At 34.7% G+C, this 19,096-nt stretch overlaps 1 protein-coding gene across 1 annotated transcript; it reads right to left on the bottom strand.

Moving 5' to 3' along the window:
- Positions 1-93: 93 nt before the first annotated feature.
- On the bottom strand, positions 94-16,880 carry LOC127446667 (solute carrier family 2, facilitated glucose transporter member 4-like). The gene is made up of 11 exons (XM_051707795.1): positions 16,644-16,880; positions 14,247-14,342; positions 13,178-13,338; positions 10,595-10,719; positions 7,849-7,964; positions 7,467-7,629; positions 5,448-5,635; positions 4,859-4,963; positions 4,249-4,350; positions 2,489-2,692; positions 94-2,331 (listed from the first exon to the last, which is right to left on the bottom strand). The coding sequence occupies exons 1-11, from the start codon at positions 16,674-16,676 to the stop codon at positions 2,107-2,109; spliced, it is 1,518 nt and encodes a 505-aa protein (XP_051563755.1). The 5' UTR covers positions 16,677-16,880; the 3' UTR covers positions 94-2,106.
- Between the last annotated feature and the right edge of the window lie 2,216 nt (positions 16,881-19,096).

The following is a 19,096-nucleotide window of genomic DNA, read 5'->3' on the forward strand; positions in this document are numbered from 1 at the left end:
TGGTTTGAATCCACATACCGTAATGGAACCGAACTTTGGAAAAACACTGGTCATTAAATCAAACTTATGTGTACAAATAACTAAAATGGTTGTCAAAAGATTTTATACAATATTATAGTGTTGGAGGACAATGCATTTAATTCAATATAAATAAGTCCATGTTAAAAAGATACGCTTTAGATACAACACACCTCAATATGGCATCAAGCGACACGCAATACAAATCAAGATCTAAGGAATAAAGGCCAGTCTGTTTTTGTCATTTTTTTCACTCATCAAGCAGCATACACTTATTTCATCAGCAGGACTCCTTACTAGTACAATTCCTAAGAAGTTCTAAACATCTGAAGTTAAACTGTGTGCATGTTTTGGAGGCATGTTTAATTCTGTCTTTAAATAGTGGTTTGAGAGTTGAGCGGTTCTATACACTCACCGGCCACTTTATTAGGTACACCTGTACATCTAGTTATTCATGCAATTATCAAATAAGCATATCATGTGGCAGCAGTGTAATGTACAAAATCAGCAGATATGGGTCAGGAGCTTCAGTTAATGTTCACATCAACCATCAGAATGGGGGAAAATGTGATTCAGTGGTTTAGACCGTGGCATGATTGTTGGTGCCAGATGGGCTGGTTTGAGTATTTCTGTAACTGCTGATCTCCTGGGGTTTTCGCGCACAATAGTCTATCCAGAGTGTACAGAGATTGCTGCAAAAAACATCCAGCGAGCGGCAGTTCTGTGGGTGAAAACGGCATGTTAATGAGAGATCAGTGGAGAATGGCCAGACTGGTCCAAGCTGACAGGAAGGTGACCATAACCCACGTAAACACGCGTTACAACAGTGCTATGCAGAAAAGCATTTCTGAACTTACAACATGTCAAACATTGAGGTGGATGTGCTACAGCAGCAGAAGACCCCTCCGTGTACCACTACTGTCAACTTTGAACAGGAAACTGAGGTTGCAGTGTGCACAGGCTCACCAAAACTGGACAGTTGAAGACTGGAAAAACATTGCCTGGTCTGACAAATCTGGATTTCTGCTGAGGTACACAAATGGTAAGCCCACTGCAGCCTCAATTTTCTGTTCTTGGCTGACAGAAGTGGAACCCCACGTGGTCTTCTGCTGTTGTAGCCCATCCACCTCAAGGTTTGATGTGTTGTGCATTCTGAGATGCTATTCTGCTCACTACAATTGCACAGAGGTGTTATCGTAGTTACCATAGCCTCTGTCAGCTTAAACCATTCTGACCATTCTCCGTTGACCTCTCTCATCAACCAGGTGTTTTCGTCCACAGAACTACCGCTCACTGGTTGTTTTTTGTTTTTCGCACCATTCTCTATGCACTCTAGAGTCTGTTGTGCGTGAAAATCCCAGGAGCTCAGCAGTTACAGAAATACTCAAACCAGCTCGTCTGGCATCGACAATAATGGCACTGTCTCATTCACTGAGATCTCATTTTTACCCATTCTGATGGTTGATGCAAACATTAACTGAAGCTCCTGACCCATATCTGCATAATTTATACATTACACTGCTGCCACATGATTGGCTGATTAGATAATTGCATGAATGTATAGATGCACAGGTGTACCTAATAAAGTGGCCGGTTAGTGTGTGTGAGGTGTATGATTGATAAAAGCATTAAAAAAAGCTGTTAAAATTTCAGCTTTGTGCAAAAACTGCTGAAAATGTTTCAAAGCATCCTACAAAAAAATCAACAGGAGTTTATCAGTATGAGTGTTTCATTATCTTTCTTTGGCTAAAGTAAAATAATACAAATGAAGGTCTGTTGTAATTGTATGTAAAAGCATAAATGGCTTTGTGTCTTAGTATGGAAACCTTTGTGCATATCAAGTGCAGAAATCCAAATATCAAGTCTCTTGCTCCTTTTCAAACACCTTTGAACTTTCCCTCAAAGTTCAACATCCCATTTCATCTCCATAATAACTAGTATACAAAGACCAAATGCCGTTCTCTCCTCTGAACTGGCATGTTCTCTTTTTGGTATGCATTCTGTTTTCTCTGATCCTCCCCGACTCCCTATGAAAGATCAGTTCTGGTCATTCTGGCCCCTGTCCACCATCTCCCTCAATTTCAGGCTTCAGTTATCTATCTCATCAGATCCTAGGTAGTCTAGTTCTGTACTGTGCTTCCCTTGAGCCATGTCCAGGTCCATGTCCATCGTGTTTTGTGGGTGACGGTGGAAGGTGGCTGAAATCTGGTCGAAAGTCTTCCCTCGTGTCTCAGGAACCCGGAAGAATGTGAAGAGTAGAAAGAAAAGGAGCAGCACAGCAAATATGAGGAAAACGTATGGACCACAGAGGTTCTGCAATAATGAGAAAATGAGTTGTTTAATGGATTTGACAGATAGTGAGAAATATTTTATGCTTGCAAAATGAATATTACAGTGAATGTAGAATGTTGCTGGCAAAAAGAATAGGCATGCAATATCCTTTGTTTTTTTGTTTTTTTTCTGCACTTACAGCAACATACTGGAACCCCATGCCAATGATGAAGTTGGCAGTCCAATTGGAGCAGCCAGCTACTGCCATGGCTGCTGGTCTGGGTCCCTGTGAGAAGAGCTCAGCCACAAAGAACCAAGGGATAGGACCCGGCCCCACCTCAAAGAAAGCCACAAAACCAAAAATGGCCATCATGCTAATGTAGCTCATCGAAGGCACAGTCTCCTGTTGATGAACAAAGAACACAAAACACTAATTAAATGTCAATAGTGAGAGTGTGAAAGAAAGTGAGGGCCAACAGGTCAGCCAATATAAAGGATTTATAATATAGCTGGAAAACAAATAAAAAACTATGATGTTTGAAAGATTCACAACTATATCTTATTTTTGTTTTATTTTTATTTTTTTACCCAATTTGGAATTCCCAATTCCCAGTGCGCCACAACTATATCTTTTTTGTGCCTGCAATGCAATTAAACAACTATTCATACACTATCTGTCATTTTTGAAATATTGCAGATTCAGGTCAAATCAGACGTTAACTCAGTAAGTGATCAAAATTGTGACATCAACCCCACTGTCTGACCTGCAAAAATGGACAGCGAGTGCACTTGAGCATTTTACAACTAACTGCCTTATACTTTTGCAAGTTAAGTAGTGTCCAGCAGTGACATGCACAGACCTCTGCCCGCTTCAGCCTGTCAGCGGGGTATTGTGCTGTAGCGAGTGTTCTTAAAGGCATCTCCACTTAAATCTCCCCTTCACCAAAAGAGCACCTTTAGATTTGTGAACGAAAGGGGAAGTGGCTTGCATGTTTTGTGCACGTCAGTGGTGTCCAATAGAGTAGTCATCAAATAGATCTTTCATTAGACAGTACTTTTTCAATATTCAACTATTTCTTGATATACCTCAGACCTTTAACTGTGTATATGGGTGTTTCTTCAGCTTTGGGCACTTTTAGCACTGTGGCCTTATAGGACGTAAAGTCTTCTTGAAACATTTTCACTCTCTCACTAGTTTATTTAATTTGTCTACTAACAATGTCTGTACGTGCATCACAGGAGATTTATTTCATTTTTTGTCATTTATTTGTTTTCCAAAAGTCTTGAAAATTCCCACCACAGTGTCATTTCCACTACATCTCATATTTTTAATTGTGTTGAATAAAATTCAAACATCACTTGTCTCATATTTCATCTCAAGCATGCTCTTCACTGTTACTTTTGTTAACAAGTACACAGACTTTATTGTTTATATAAAATAAACTACTACAGTAGGGGCAAAATTGTTTGGTGTGACACCACAACCGTAGGACTGTCATAATTTAAGGATTTTTTATTTATTTATTTATTTATTTTTAGATCATCATAGTAAAATAATAATCATCATATTTTGTATTTTTATAATGAGTTTTCATCATTTAATATTGAACGTTTGGGAATGGGACGAGGCAAAAACAGCAACATTTATACATAAAAGGCATTTTAAAAGTATTAAAAATAGATGATGAAGGCCTTGTAAAAATTAAATAATTTTTTTTAAAATCAATTAAATTCTAATGTGACCATTATATAACAAAAAGAAAAAAGTTGAAATCTGTTAGTTTTAATAAATTTGTCCCCTCGTACATGAAATGGCCCGAAGTCTAAGAAACACCCTTTTATAATTGTGCAAAACAATAAGACGACAGAGATGTGAATCTATGAGAAAAAAAAAAAAAAACCTCATGTCATGCAAGTGATCCATTATTTTCTTTCCTTTACTAACATTGTTGGACTGACCAGTAATGTGAGGGCAATTGTCATAATGATGGCACAGATACACATTCCAGCAAGTCCTAGCATGTGGAGTGTCCGGCGGCCCATTCTCTCCACCAGGAAGAGCTGTTAGAGAAGTGAGTGATAGTCAGATCAGTGTCATCACATGATGTTGGCTTGTCTTCTACTTAAAACGTAGTTTAGAATGTCTGATTTTTATTGGATAATAATAAAAAAAAATATATAAAAACTATGTAAATGTTTAAAATATATAGGAATATATTCTTTGAAAAGTTATAAAACATATAACAGATTAAAAATGTTTTTATTTATTTATTTTTTTATTAAAGTTTACTTTATTATTATACTTGACTTGTATTATCTGATTTCAGTGTATTCTTATATTCAAATATATTTGGATATATTTGGCCCTTTTTCAAATGAATAGGACAAATTGGCCCAGTTTGTCTGCTGAGTGTTTTTATGTAAACACTGCAGACCCGGTTGACAAAATCTATCCTATTTTTTCAATCCCCACAGCTACTGGGAAAAGCCAGTCCCAATTAAGGCTAATTTGCCTTAGAAATTTCATCTTGTTAGTTCTTCTTTAAGGAATCATGAGAGTTTTACATACCGAGACCACAGTGAAAGCACAGTTGACAACTCCAGCACCTATGGTGGCATATACTGGACTCTCCACCCCAGCCTTCTTGAAGATATCCGTAGAATAATAGAAGATCTGAGGATTTGAATGTAAAAGACAAAGTGTGAGAATATATGGAAGAAATGTGTTTTGTAATGAGGCATTTAAAATACTGCACTCTAGCTTCTGATGTAGCTATTTTATACCAACTCATTTAAAATACAGAAATCATATATTTCAGTTCACTGAATATCGTTGCTGCTATAAACTAAAAATCTATTAAAAGGCATCTTTTCCCAGCGTGGTGATAAATGTTCACAATGTGCATGCTGAATTTACTTTTAAAGATATGTTTTTCATTAATCCCAACACTTTATTTTGTGTGCCACCATTATAGACCAGAGTCAATTCAGTTTCTGTTCAGTAACTTCAGAGTACTAATTCAATGACGCAAATGAAATTCCATAGGTCACGTAGGGAAACTATGTCAAACTACAAGCTAAATCTAAGTTCATCTCCTGTTTCTACTCATTTAAACATCTTCTCTCTTTTATGCCTGAGCATTATCTACAGTACTCACAGCATTAACTCCTGACAGCTGCTGGGATAGTTGCAGCATGATGGAGATGATGATGGGCTGCCTGTATAGAGGAGAGCGGAAAAGCTCAGTAATGGACACTTTCCTCTCCATGTCCATCCTCCTCTTCTCTTCCTTCATCTCAGCCAGGTCATCACTGACCTCCAGACGCCCTGTCAGACGCCGTAAAGCTGAGCAAGAGAGACAAAGTATGTTAAAGTGTTTATTGGTATTTGTATGTGTGAGTGTGTGTCTGTGTGTGTTTTGGGTCACCATTTATAAATTCTTAAAGTACATTTTACTAATACAAGTTCTTTGTGGTCTACCGTGGGGCATAATGTGGAAAATATGATGTTCACTTGGTAGATTTTGAATGTAGAGTTTTAAAAGCTGCAAATGTTCTGGCAAAAATAAGGCAGTGTTGATTTTATTCTAACCCATTAATAAGGCTGGAGTTGTTTGGGTTGGTTCTTTAGTCCTTAAAAGGGATACTTCACCCGAAAATGAAAATTATCTCATCATTTACTCACCCTCATGACATCCCAGATGTGTATGACTTTCTTTCTTCTGCAGAAAACAAACAAAATTTTTAGAAGTATATCTCAGCTCTGTTGGTCCTCACAATACAAGTGAATGGAGGCCAGAACTTTGAAAATCCAAAAAGCACATTAAGGCAGCATAAAAGTAATCCATAAGACTCTAGTGGTTAAATCCATGTCTCCTGAAGAGATATGATAGGTGTGGTTAAAGAAACAGATCAATATTTAAGTCCTTTTTTTTACTATGTATTTTGCTTCTGAAGTTGCATTTTATGGACCTCCAGAGCTGAGATATTCCTTTATAAATCTTTGTTTGTGTTCTGCAGAAGAAAGAAAGTCATACACATCTGGGATGGCATGAGGGTGAGTAAATGATGAGAGAATTTGAATTAGTGGGTGAAGTATTACTTTAAGAATCAAATATTCTGTAACAGAGTATTTGCAGGTATAACTGTTATATGTAATGATGTGAAATGATGTCATTTAACAGTACGATCTGATATTATATTGTATGCAATGGTGGGCTGCGACCCAATCTGTAGGCCCAATTAAACATTTCAAAATGTATTTTTGCTCAAACACACTGTTGACAAAATTGTAGATTTTCCTATTCAGCCTATGTCATGCATTTTTGTTTATTTTGGTATGATACAATTTTTTAGTGTTGTGTCACCAATGGGTTATTCCTACAATTTAGTGACATTTAAGTCCCCAGTACTGGTTATTTCACTGGATTACAATACATTGGATTAAATCCGGATTTTTAATAGGCTTGGTAAAAAGAATAAAGATTATTTATAATGTTACACTGCTATGCCCCTAAAAGTCAAATTTTAAGTAAGTTCAATTATATTGTACTAGTGTAATTTACTCATAAATAAGACAAAATAAGGCTTAATCATATATATATATATATATATATGATTAAGCCTTATTTTGTATATGATTATGCCTTATATATATATATATATATATATATATATATATATATATATATATATATATATATATATATATATATATACACGCACAACTAACGTATGTTCATTTGCAGTAAATGTGTCATTTTAATATATTTTGACAATTGATTGATTGTCAACCCTGTTATGTCATGAAACTATGACCTTTAATTGAATATATATATATATATATATATATATATATAATATGATTTGAAATGACATCATACACACTGGAGGTGACAGCAGCACGCAACTTTTTGTTTTGTTTTTCTTTACTTTGTAATGTTAGTCATAAGAGGTCAAGCATAACATGATCAAAAATAAAGTCAATATATTTATTTTAACAGAAATAAAATCATCAATATGAGTTTACAAATATGTTTGCTAGATGTCATTTACAGATGTAGTGGCTTATATTTCCACTGAATGTCCACCCTGTTATTTTCCACCCTAACCCATATTATATTATATTACACCTCAGAGGATTTATTTGGCAGGCAGTGTTTAGCTTGACTCCTTACCACTCTTTGCATGGTGCTCTTGGCAACGGATGATATAGAGGAAGCGTGGACTCTCTGGACAGAAAGGCAATAGCGCCATCTGCAGGAATGTGGGGAGTACCGTAATACCCAGCAGCACTGGCCACAGATTCTCACTGCCCAACAGGGATTCAAGTCCTAAAACCTGCAGAAAGTGCACAGAAGATAATGAGAGGGTGTGTTGCAAGAAGTTAGTGAAAGAAGGAAATCATATTGATAATAATATTATAGAGAGCAGGACACTAGAGCAAATCCAAACAAAGTTACACTATTACCGATGAAACCAAAAGTAGGCCTAAATAGAGAAATAAAAAGGAAAAGACAACACAATGCAAATGAACACTCTTGAACTTTTCCGCTGTACCTGGGCTATTAGAATGCCAGTGACGATGGCTAGCTGGTGCAATGTGCCCAGAGCTCCTCTCAGACTGGTAGGGGCAATCTCACCCACATACATGGGCACCAATCCTGATGCTAACCCTATAGTGAAGGATACAGTAATAACTTGAAGTATTATATATTAATATTAAACCATTAGTGTTTTAACATTAAATTATTCATTCATTAATAATTAACTTTAAATAGTCATTTAATGATTTAATTACACATGATTTAATAATTTTAATAGATATTAAGACCTATTAAATTTAAGAGTAATAGGTAATTAACAAACATTAAATAATGCTTAACAGATAATTTATGTACATTGAAATATATATAAAACAAAGTTTTATAACATTTCTAATGATTTGACTGTACATTAACTAATCTTTAGCATTATATAATGCAGTATTGTTTTTCAGTGTTACTAATGAAAGATATTACAAACTGTTACCCACTTTTTAAATACATCTTTCAAATGCAGTCTATGAAGCAGTTTATTTTGATAACTTATTCTCAAACTGCAAGAAATCTTACTGCTGTTGCCTTTGATAATATATATATATATATATATATATATATTGTCATGGCAAGATGATCACACTCATGGAGTGTATGAGTGTGTCTAACACCGCATGATGGGGCGTGTCTGGTATCTACTGCACACTTGTACTGCTGCATAAATCACATCCTGGCACCGTGTAAAATGAACCCATTCTTTTGAAGTGCATGCACATGGTCAGATTACGACAGAAACTAAATCAGGTCGTGCACCTCTGGTTGCATGGACATTTTCCTGAGTCACCTGACAACTGCAGCCCTCCTGTATTTTTTCACATTTTCATTCTAGTTATTTGGGCATATTTATATATAAAATTAATTTTATAAATAAAATAGGTTGCACAGCTTAAGCTTTTGCTCTGATTAAACAACAACAACAACAACAACAAAAAAAAAAAACAAACAAAAAAAATCTCTAATTTCATCTTCATAGCATCTAACAATAGGGAATTCTTCTGAAGCAATAGGTATGGGTGAGAACTAGATCAACATTTAAAGGGATGGTTCACCCAAAAATGAAAATTCTCTCATCGTTAATTCACCCTCATCCCAGATGTGCATGACTTTCTTTTTTTTTTTTTTGCAGAACACAAATGAAGATTTTTAGAAGAATTTCTCAGCTCTGTAGGTCCGTACAATGCAAGTGAATGGGTGCCAATTTTTAAGATCCAAAAAGCACATGAAGGCAGCATAAAAGTAATTCATAAGACTCCAGTGGTTAAATCCATGTCTTCTGGAGCGATATGATAGGTGTGGGTGAGAAACAGATCAATCACCAAAAACAAAAGAAGAATAAGTAAAAGTAAAAGTGGAGAGTGATAGTAAAAAAGGACTTAAATGTTGATCTAGTCCTCACCCAGAACTGTCATATCGCATCTGAAGAATTCCCTATTGTTAGGTACTATGAAGATGAAATTAGAGAATTCTTTGTTTCATCAGTGCAGAAACTTAAGCTATGCAACCTATTTTATTTATAAAAATTATTTTATTATTTAAATATGTCCAAATAAATAGAATGAAAATGTGAAAAAGTACAGGATGGCTGCAGTAGTCAGGGGAGTGGTTGAAGACATTGATTTAACCACTGGGGTTGTATGGATTACTTTTAATTTCCAACAAAACCCTTCATCAGCCAACTAACAAGGACAATGCATCTATGTGAACTTCTGCAGTTAATCCAGGATGAACTTCAAAGACATTAGTCATTAATCTTACAATTCATACAAAATCTTTGTTTAAACACTGACCCTTAACACTTACTTAGTTTACTCATTTTAAACCATGACTTGCACTATACATAACTAATATTGGCATTATATTCATGATGTTAGCCAGAGGGGAACAGGCCCCAACAGTGAGTCTGGTTTCTCCCAAGGTTATTTTTCTCCATTAACCAGCATCTTATGGAGTTTTGTGTTCCTTGCCACAGTCGCCTTCAGCTTGCTCACTGGGGTTATAAATACAATTATTATTTAATTACTTATTTTTAAACAGATTTTTAAGACATTATAGATATTACAGTTTCATTTTTTGTAAATGCATGATTTTCTGTAAAGCTTCTTTGAAACGATGTGTTGTGAAAGGCGCTATACAAATAAAAATGACTTGCTGCTTTTATGTGCTTTTTGAGCTTCAGGGTTTTGAACCCTGTTAACTTGCATTGTATGAACCTACAGAGCTGAGATGTTCTTCTAAAAATCTTTGTTTGTGTTCAACAGAAGAAAGAAAGTCATACACATCTAGGATGGCATGAGGGTGAGTATAAGCCCTCCAACATTAACATTCTGACTAATGACACTTTAAATGACCAATCTACCTCATGAGGTCAAAATTGCACTTTACTTATATTATATTTAGATCTACATACTAGTTTGGAAGGACCGAAAGTCTGAAATCTGTTGTGTGTGGCAGGTCCTGAAGTTATACATACAAAGAGAAAATCTTGAGAAGCACCCACGTTTCTTGAGTCTTAAGTGGAGTGGGTTCATTGTAATTCATTGTTTACTGAATTATAAACAGTAATTCAATGAAATTAATAATTTTCAGCTGTAAGGATACTGTATGTCAGGTAAAATGTTAATGAGAGAAATGTATTTACTGTGCACATTTTGTAAATATATCATATAAACACTCATCTCTTTATGTTTAAGAAAAGAGTGAAAGCTTACCACAATATGCCCCAATAGTAAAGCGTCCTAAAATCATCATTTCAAATGATCGGCTGATTTTGGACATCCCCATCAGACCTCCACCAATAAATGCAAGGAGGTTGTTGATAAGCATTGCTTTCCTCCTAGCACATTCAAAAGAGAATATCAACACATTGTTATCAATGTGCTAACACTGCAGCATAATAAACATTAATAATAAACATCTTAGGTTTGACCTCTCATCATTATTTTATTTTAATTTTAAAGATAAAATCAGTTATAAATTGTATTTTTCCACCTATTGCAAAGACTTAATTTTGTCACACAGTATATTGCGTATGTTATGTATTTAGTCAAGCAGGTGTACCAGTCCAGTGTTATGCAACCCAGCTAAAACCAATGATAAAGAAAATGATTGTGGCCTTTACTGACTAACACAAAACATTAAAGGAATGTTCTGGGTTCAATACAAGTTAAGCTCAATCGATTGCTCTTGTGGCATAATATTGATTACCACAATAATAATAATAATAATAATAATAATAATAATAATTTTGACTCATCCCTACATTTCTTTTAAAAAAGCAAACATTTGGGTTACAGTTGAGTCACTTACAATGGAAGTAAATGGGCCGAACAATATGCATATTTATTTGATTTTAGGGTAGTAACTTTTCCTGTGTAAAGTTATATACAATTTTACTACTTTGTTGCCATGACGATGTAATGACATAAACTCTAAAATGACAATTTAAACAAATACACAAGTTTAAAAAAATACAAATAAAAACAAATTTAAGTTCTTTTATAAAATTATAAGCTTTACATTTCATCCTTTAATCACTCCAAAAATTGGCCCCATTTACTTTCATTGTAAGTGCCTCACTGTAACTTTTAGTGATATATATATATATATATATATATATATATATATATATATATATATATATATATATATATATATATATATATATATATCTATCTATCTATCTATCTATCTATCTATATATATATATATATATATATATATATATATATATATATATATATATATATATATATATTTATTGTTTTTTTAAAGAAAAAGTTGAATGAGTCTAAATTTTTGTGGTAATCAGCATTATACAACAAATGCTGTCTAATGATCTTAGCTTGTGTTGGACCCAGAATATTCCTTTAAGGCCAGGTATACCTGCACAGCTGTTGTGACCTGTAACTCATTCCTCTATCACCACTATGCCCTTGTACAAGGTTGCCCCTGTGGTAAGTGAACTGTAGGTCACTTTGGATTAAAAAAATCTGTTTAATAAACACTAAGCAAAATAAATGAATAACTTGAGCCAAGTACTATCTTTACACCTTTACTTTACACCTCCATTTCCTGCTTTCCTTCACTCTTTCTCTCTCATCTCTTATCCTCTTTCAGTCTCCTGGACTATGGTGTATGTTGGTCTCTCTTTTATCTCTGTTATCTTTTATCTCTGGCCTATAGATTTTAAAATCAATTTAAAGAATGGTTAAAAAATATATTATACTTTCCTTACAATTACAGAAACAGGCAGAGGCTACAAGAGTCCAAAAATGAATAAAACCCCAGCTGCAGTTTATATATATATATATATATATATATATATATATATATATATATATATAGGTTTAAAGGTGCACTCAGTAAAGTTTTACTCCTAAAGAAATTAATTGTAATTTTGAAACATATGTATAAATTCATGACCACTCACATGATATGAGGACTCTAGTCATATCAGTAACCTTATAAAAGTGGTTTTATTCTACATGGAGCAGGGGTGCCCTCATGGGGGCAGCCATGTTGGGATCACATGACCAGCTGAATACTACTCGCTTAATCTCAGTAACTGTTTTGTTATTGGACACTTTCACTCTTGGATTAAATTAATCATGACTGATTGTGAATAATGAATTTCTACAATGACATCTGTAACTGCAAAACATTCATTTTGAATGATGCTGCATACACACCACTAGGTGTCACTGTAAGTCCAAGATGACACAAACAAAAAGTTACTGAGTGCACATTTAATGAGGAACAAGGTTTAGTCTACTATTTGTTTATAAGATGTGAAGTTGGAGACACAGTGTATGTGCTGAAAAACTATCGGCAACTATCTGCATAGATTTTTGCCGATGACCGATAGTTCCAAAAAGCAACTATCAGCACCGATTAATTGGTCAAACTGATACATCAGTCTACCTCTTGTTTACATAATAAGGTTTAATAATTTCAATCAATATTTCATGCCATTTACTTTATTTATTTAGGAAGTAGTCATGTAATATACAAGAAAATATATCGCAAACTGGTCAGTCTTGCGAAATAAACATGATACAAGAGCACTCCACTTCGTGTCAGGGTCCTGATCACCATTTTTGAGTTTATTTTGCAATAATGACAAAATTAATCAAAAGTTCTGAATTTACTTTTTTCTATACTAGATCTGCATCTGTGTGTGACAGGTTACAACGTTTAGTAATTTTACAGTCATTCTGACAAATCAAGACACATGAGATAACTGATCATTAGCATTTAAGTTACGAGGGAAAATTGGGAAACCTGCCTCTTACCTGCCAAAGAACTCTGAGACAATTCCAACAGAGAAGGAGGACAGCATGCCACCAATGGAGAAAATGGCCACAGAGAGTGACCAAAGAGACGTCAATGTTGGTGGAGGAATTGGTTCTGAGTACCTTTCTGTCCATGTTGAGTTATAGTCCTGCTCAATGATCTAAAGAGGATGGACAGAATTAAAAAGTCAAGAGGGAGATAACAGAAGAAATGATAAGCCATTATTACTCCCAGAGAAAAAGAGAGTAACAAAGACCACTGGGTTAAGATACAGTATAACTAGGTTTGTATGATAAATTCTGTCTAATGAATAGAAACGCCACATTAAATTAGGCCTAATGCACCTTGTTATGAACAATATATGGTATAAAGCTTGAATCAAACACAGAGTCTCATGTCCTTATCCCAAAGTAGAACTATTGCAAGGAATTCCAGAGGTTTGAAATGAAGAACATGGACATATGATATGAAGATATATGGTAAAGATTTAATACTCAGATGATGATAAAGTCCTGGCACAAGAACAGAGTGATTCCCGAAGTCTGACCTTCGGTTGATGAAACAGTAACACAAGCATTAGCTGTGTGTTATTCCAGGCCCATGTGTGGAAATGTCACATCTAATTTTTCCCACTCACGTGCACCTTCAGAACACGCTCTAGAAATAGATGCACTTGGTTTACTGTATATCCAGCCTTTCATAAAGGGAGATCGATTGTTTTCACACTCCAGCGGCTTATAATGGAGCATTTTACAGTTACAGATCAGCAGAGATATTTGATTATGCACAAGTACATCAGGGTGCTTAGATTTGTTGCAAGGACTACATGTTATATAAAAATAGTTTACAGTACCATTTTTTTTTTTACTGGTGCAACTATACCTTAATATGGATGCCTTATCTAAAACTAAAAATAAATAAATAAATAAATAAAATCTAATCTAAATAAAATCAAAATGCATTTTTTTTTTTTGTTTTGTTTTTTTTTGTTGAGGAAACATATATTTTTAAGATTGTTATCGTCCAATTTTGTTAATATACTTTTAGGAGCAATATGGATCAAATTACCTTCTGAGGAGCATTGATGACTCCAATGTTGTACCCAAATTGAAAGGAACCCAGTACAGCTGTGAACACTGACAGTGCGAGGGTTCCAGTTATTCTCTGCAGGACACCAACACAAACAAACAATATAAAAGTTTACAGTTGCGATATCACATGGCTATTATGTATCATTCAACACAAAATATAAACAATATAACAATATTTAATTTTGCAAGAGCTCATTATTTTAATGATATGCTCTGTATATTATATTATAGTAACTCCATATTTATATGTTAAGATAAGCTGTAAATATTTTTAAACGATAGATTCATTAAAAGCAAAGTACTGTACCATGTGTTTATTTTTCAAGACGTAATCCAACAGAAGCTTTTCTAATGTATATTAATGGTGATTCTATCCAAAAGTATTTTTTAGAGTGCAGTAAAACAAATTAATTACCGTTTTGAAGTCGAAAAAACTTCTGCCTGTTCCAGACAAAATTGTACTTATCCTTGTATACCACAGAACATTGCCACTATAGTGCCTTCATATTTAATCAGGGTTTGCTGCTTTAAAAATAAACACCGTGAATATACTGATTCATTCTGTTTAGTTTGTCATATGGTTAGAGGTAAAATTCACTCTGTTCCCTTGTCTTTGTGGTTCATTTGGCATTTGCAGTTTGAACTTTTGAATTAGCAGCACAGAGCCCACACCTGTCTTCTCACTGACTGACAGGAGCGCGGGAAGACCCATGTCCTGTTTATATCCACCGACAGTACCCATGCGGAGTGCAGAATAGGCTTCTCTAACCTTATATGCATTATATAACCGTTACTGGCAGTCATATACATATTGGCACTTACTACACCTCCATTGTCTCCAAGTGTTACCAAAGCCTTCAGAAATTTTCAGCAATGTAATGTGCTTTAAGACAGATAATTAATTGTGTGTTCTAAAAATTTTAACCATACATAGGTAAATAATATATGATATTTGCAACATATACAATATGTAATTAAAATATCTGTTGCTTATTATTTTAGATTTTTAACTGTATGACCCACAACTAATAAGCTGAAACCGGAATGGCCAAAATACATGTATCCATATACAGTATTAATAGTTTTTGCCCTTACTGACTTGTTTTGTGCATTTGTTCTATGGCATGATCCTGCTGTGTTGATTCTATGCCAAGTTCTGTTTTGAAATGATACATGAAAACATTGTGAAGAAGGACACTAAGTCTGCACACTTTGACAGCAATATCTTTACAGTTTCAGGAAGAGAAATCTTTGAAAACTACTCTCTGTAGTAACTGAAGGAAACAGTATGTCCTATTTTTTATTTTTTATTTTTTTTAATATATATATACATTTTTCACACCTCATGTCTATTTTTACTGTTTTGATGTGAGATGTATAAGTGTCATCTATTTGTTTCTTTGGGAAAGAAAAAGGTAAAGAAAGGTGTCTCAGTGAGAATTCTTGGCATATAAATGTCTATATTATTGCCGTATAGGCTGTATATTTTTGAAAATAGATTAGGATAACATAATTAAGGGACATTTTATTTATATTGTGCCTATTTTATGCCCCTATGAACAACGATTCAATCAAATTTGTTTTCAGATATGCTGGCATAGTAAGTATATTGTTAAAGTTGGCAAATGGTGGAGCTTCAGTGTTGTGATTACTGTATGCACATCACATGGCACTATCAAAAACATACAGCACATACACAAGAGATACATTAATATTTACCGTACACCTTGTCATTTGAAACTTTTTGTGACTACAATGCTGTTACTAGGTTATTTAAAGGTAAAGATGTGACCATTTATGTATTATATTTTTCCAACTGCAACGTTGTTGCTATTAACCTATCAATCTCACACTTTTACTTAAATGCAATCTCCAACGACAACCTTATTATTTTACCATTCTCAAAATCTAGTTTATGCTTTCACTTAAATAATAACACCATAACATTTAATCTAAGCATAAACACAGTGTAAAAACTGGTAACCTGCGATTGTAACCTTAAGGAACCTTTTCAACCTAATCTAAACCTCAAAAATAGTTTTGTTGGTGTAACCTAATATATTCAGGTTGATTCAGTGATGTTATTATTTTTGACTTGAACAAAACCAGTTAATGTAGATGTTATACCACATGAAACACATTATATAGGTAAACTTTTTCCTTTCAGTGCACACTATTATTTTACTTATGAGAAGGGCAAACCACTACATGTTGGCTACTAAATGTCTACACTTTTTATATCAATAAGATATATGGTTCAAATGTGTGACAAGACTCAATTTAAACAATCAACATCATCAGACCTATTTTAGACTATATTAAACATTATCTAAAATATTATTTCTAGACATTACATAATATATATTGCCATTACCTCCCCTCCCAACTGCTGAAACCCAGCCGGCATGACGCTGAGTGCACGAGATTCAAGTCTTTGCTCCTTCTTCTCCAAAAATATTATTCCAGAAGTCTTTGATTATAGTTGGTACTTTTAACACAAGCACACAAAAACTAAACAAAAATGTCCAGAATATTGACCTAGGCACATTCTGTCTTTGCACTTTCTCTGTTACTCCACTGTCTATAATTTCTTCAGTGACACAGGAGGTGAGGAGAGGAGGACATGGGGACACATGCTTGCACGCCCTGCACCCGCTGGTATTTTTGAAGTTTGTGCTGAGGTAGAAGGGAGGGGTTTAGATCTATGCTAAAGGAGTCACTAGACAGACTGTTTCCATTAGATCCAGTCCAAGGTCGGTTTGTCAGTGCACAAATTGTCTTGACCTCATGTGTCATTGCATAAAAAAGCAAGGCTTGTATAATTCACATTTGCAAAGTCTATTGCCTTTTTTGTTTTATAAGGTTAAATGTCTTTGCAAATGCCTATTAACAATTAAACTTCTACTTATGTAGTATCACATAAAGCACATTTTATAGGTAAACTTTTTCTTTGGACCAGTGTTTTATTAAGTAACTAATTGTCATATTTAAAAAGATACAGCAGTTGACCCAAAAATGAAAATTCAGTCATTCAGTCAACCCCTGTGTTGTTATAACCCCATTTGACTTTATTTCTTTTTATTAACACAAAGGGTGAAATTGTGAAAAAAATTTGTGCTCAGTGATGTTATACAATGGCAGTTTATGTAGATTACCTCTTCTAGCTTCAAATGAATGCAAAAGTATAATTCAGAAGTCTAATAATTTATTCTATTAGACTCATGCATTGTTTTGAAGAAATACAATAAGGTTTGGTGAGAAACAAACCAAAATCGAATGTAATATTTCATAAAACATTTGACAGACTTTGCTCTCCTCTGCGTGTTTATGACAAGGCACAAGAGCAACAGTTATGCTCTACCTGCTCACGAGATGGTCTGTTCAAGCAAAAAGTCATTTTGTTTATCTAAAAACAGGTTTGCCACAGTGATATTAACAACAGAACACAACACAGCTATATACAAACAAGTGAACAGAACTTATTAAACATGTCTGAAGAGTTTGTAATCGAAGAGAACATTTCTATGCCCAACCTAATTTTTTGAACCGGAGTTCTCAATGAAACAGAGAGGGATAGAGGAGGCAGAAATGTCTGTCACCTCTTCTCCATTCTGAACCGGTGTGTGTGTGACAGACCTCCGCCTGAAGAGACTGAGCAAAAATATTCTTGGCCAAAATCAAGTCGTTTTTAACCGGCTCTTGAGATGCTGGCTTCAATATACTGTTATGAGAATGATTTTGGACCATTGCCAGTTCACAGAGGATGGGCTTACCTGGCGCAATGCCAGAAACAAAAAACAAGCAATCGACAGAATGTCCCTCACTTGTCACAGCTGGTTAGGACAAAAACTCTAATTAACATGGAAAAGATACCTTTTATTGTGTGTTGTTTGGCGTCTGATCTGGACACAGTGTGACTGTGGCTGCATTCAGCCTCTTCAATCCCTCTAAGTTTGATTTCTGAGTACCCCGTTTCAAACAAAGAAGGCTGGGCATAGAAATGCATCTATTCTCAGACTACAAACTCATCAGACATGCTTAGTAAGTTCTGTTCTCTGGTTTGTGTGCAGCTGTGTTGTGTTCTGTTGTTAGTATTGTTGTGGCAGACCTGTTTTTAGATAAACAAAACAAGTTTTTGCTTGACCACCTCATGAGCACGTTGAGGGTAACTGTTGCTCTTGTGCCCTGTCATGAATGCGCAAAGGAGAGCAACGGTCGGCCAACAGTTTCACTAAATAATGCATTAGATTTCGGTTTGTTTCTAATCAAACCTTACTGTATGCTTTCATATCAATCATGAGTCTCATGGAATAATATATTAGACTTCTGAATTATACTTCTGCATCATTTTGAAGCTTGAAGAGGTGGTCACCATAAACTGCCATTGTATGACATCACTGAGCACAATCTTTTTTTCACAATTTCTCTCTTTGTGCCAAGAAAAAGGAAGAAAGTCATATGGGGTTATAACAACACAGGAGTGAGTGTACAATCCAAAAGCTGAGAGTAATTATAACTATGAAGTTAAACATTAATAAACTTTTGGGACATTAAGCATTCTTACCTCAGGGATGAAACTATTATTTGAGCATATGGTTATTTTCAAAGATGCACTTCTTCAGTGCAGCTTTTATCATAATCATCACAGACACAGTGAGCAACGTGCCCTCCTTGAATGTTTAGAACTCAGCAGCACTCGCCAAGACTGGGTAACTGGGCTGACCTAGTCTCCATTGTCCAGCATTTCATTGCTCATAAATCCCTTATATTTTCAAATATATGCCTCAGGGGTCATAAACTCTGCCTATAACCCCCTCCCCAGCAAAC

This window comes from Myxocyprinus asiaticus, chromosome 1, assembly GCF_019703515.2.
Source record: "Myxocyprinus asiaticus isolate MX2 ecotype Aquarium Trade chromosome 1, UBuf_Myxa_2, whole genome shotgun sequence".
Classification (NCBI taxonomy): Eukaryota; Metazoa; Chordata; class Actinopteri; order Cypriniformes; family Catostomidae; genus Myxocyprinus; species Myxocyprinus asiaticus.

Coding starts and splice junctions, on each gene's coding strand:
- LOC127446667 (XM_051707795.1), bottom strand. CDS start 16,676: ATGCCGGCTGGGTTTCAGCAGTTGGGAGGGGAG. Junction 7,965..10,594: donor TACTATTGGGGCATATTGTG/GTAAGCTTTCAC, acceptor CCTTCACTATAG/GGTTAGCATCAGGATTGGTG. Junction 4,964..5,447: donor AGCTGTCAGGAGTTAATGCT/GTGAGTACTGTA, acceptor TCAAATCCTCAG/ATCTTCTATTATTCTACGGA.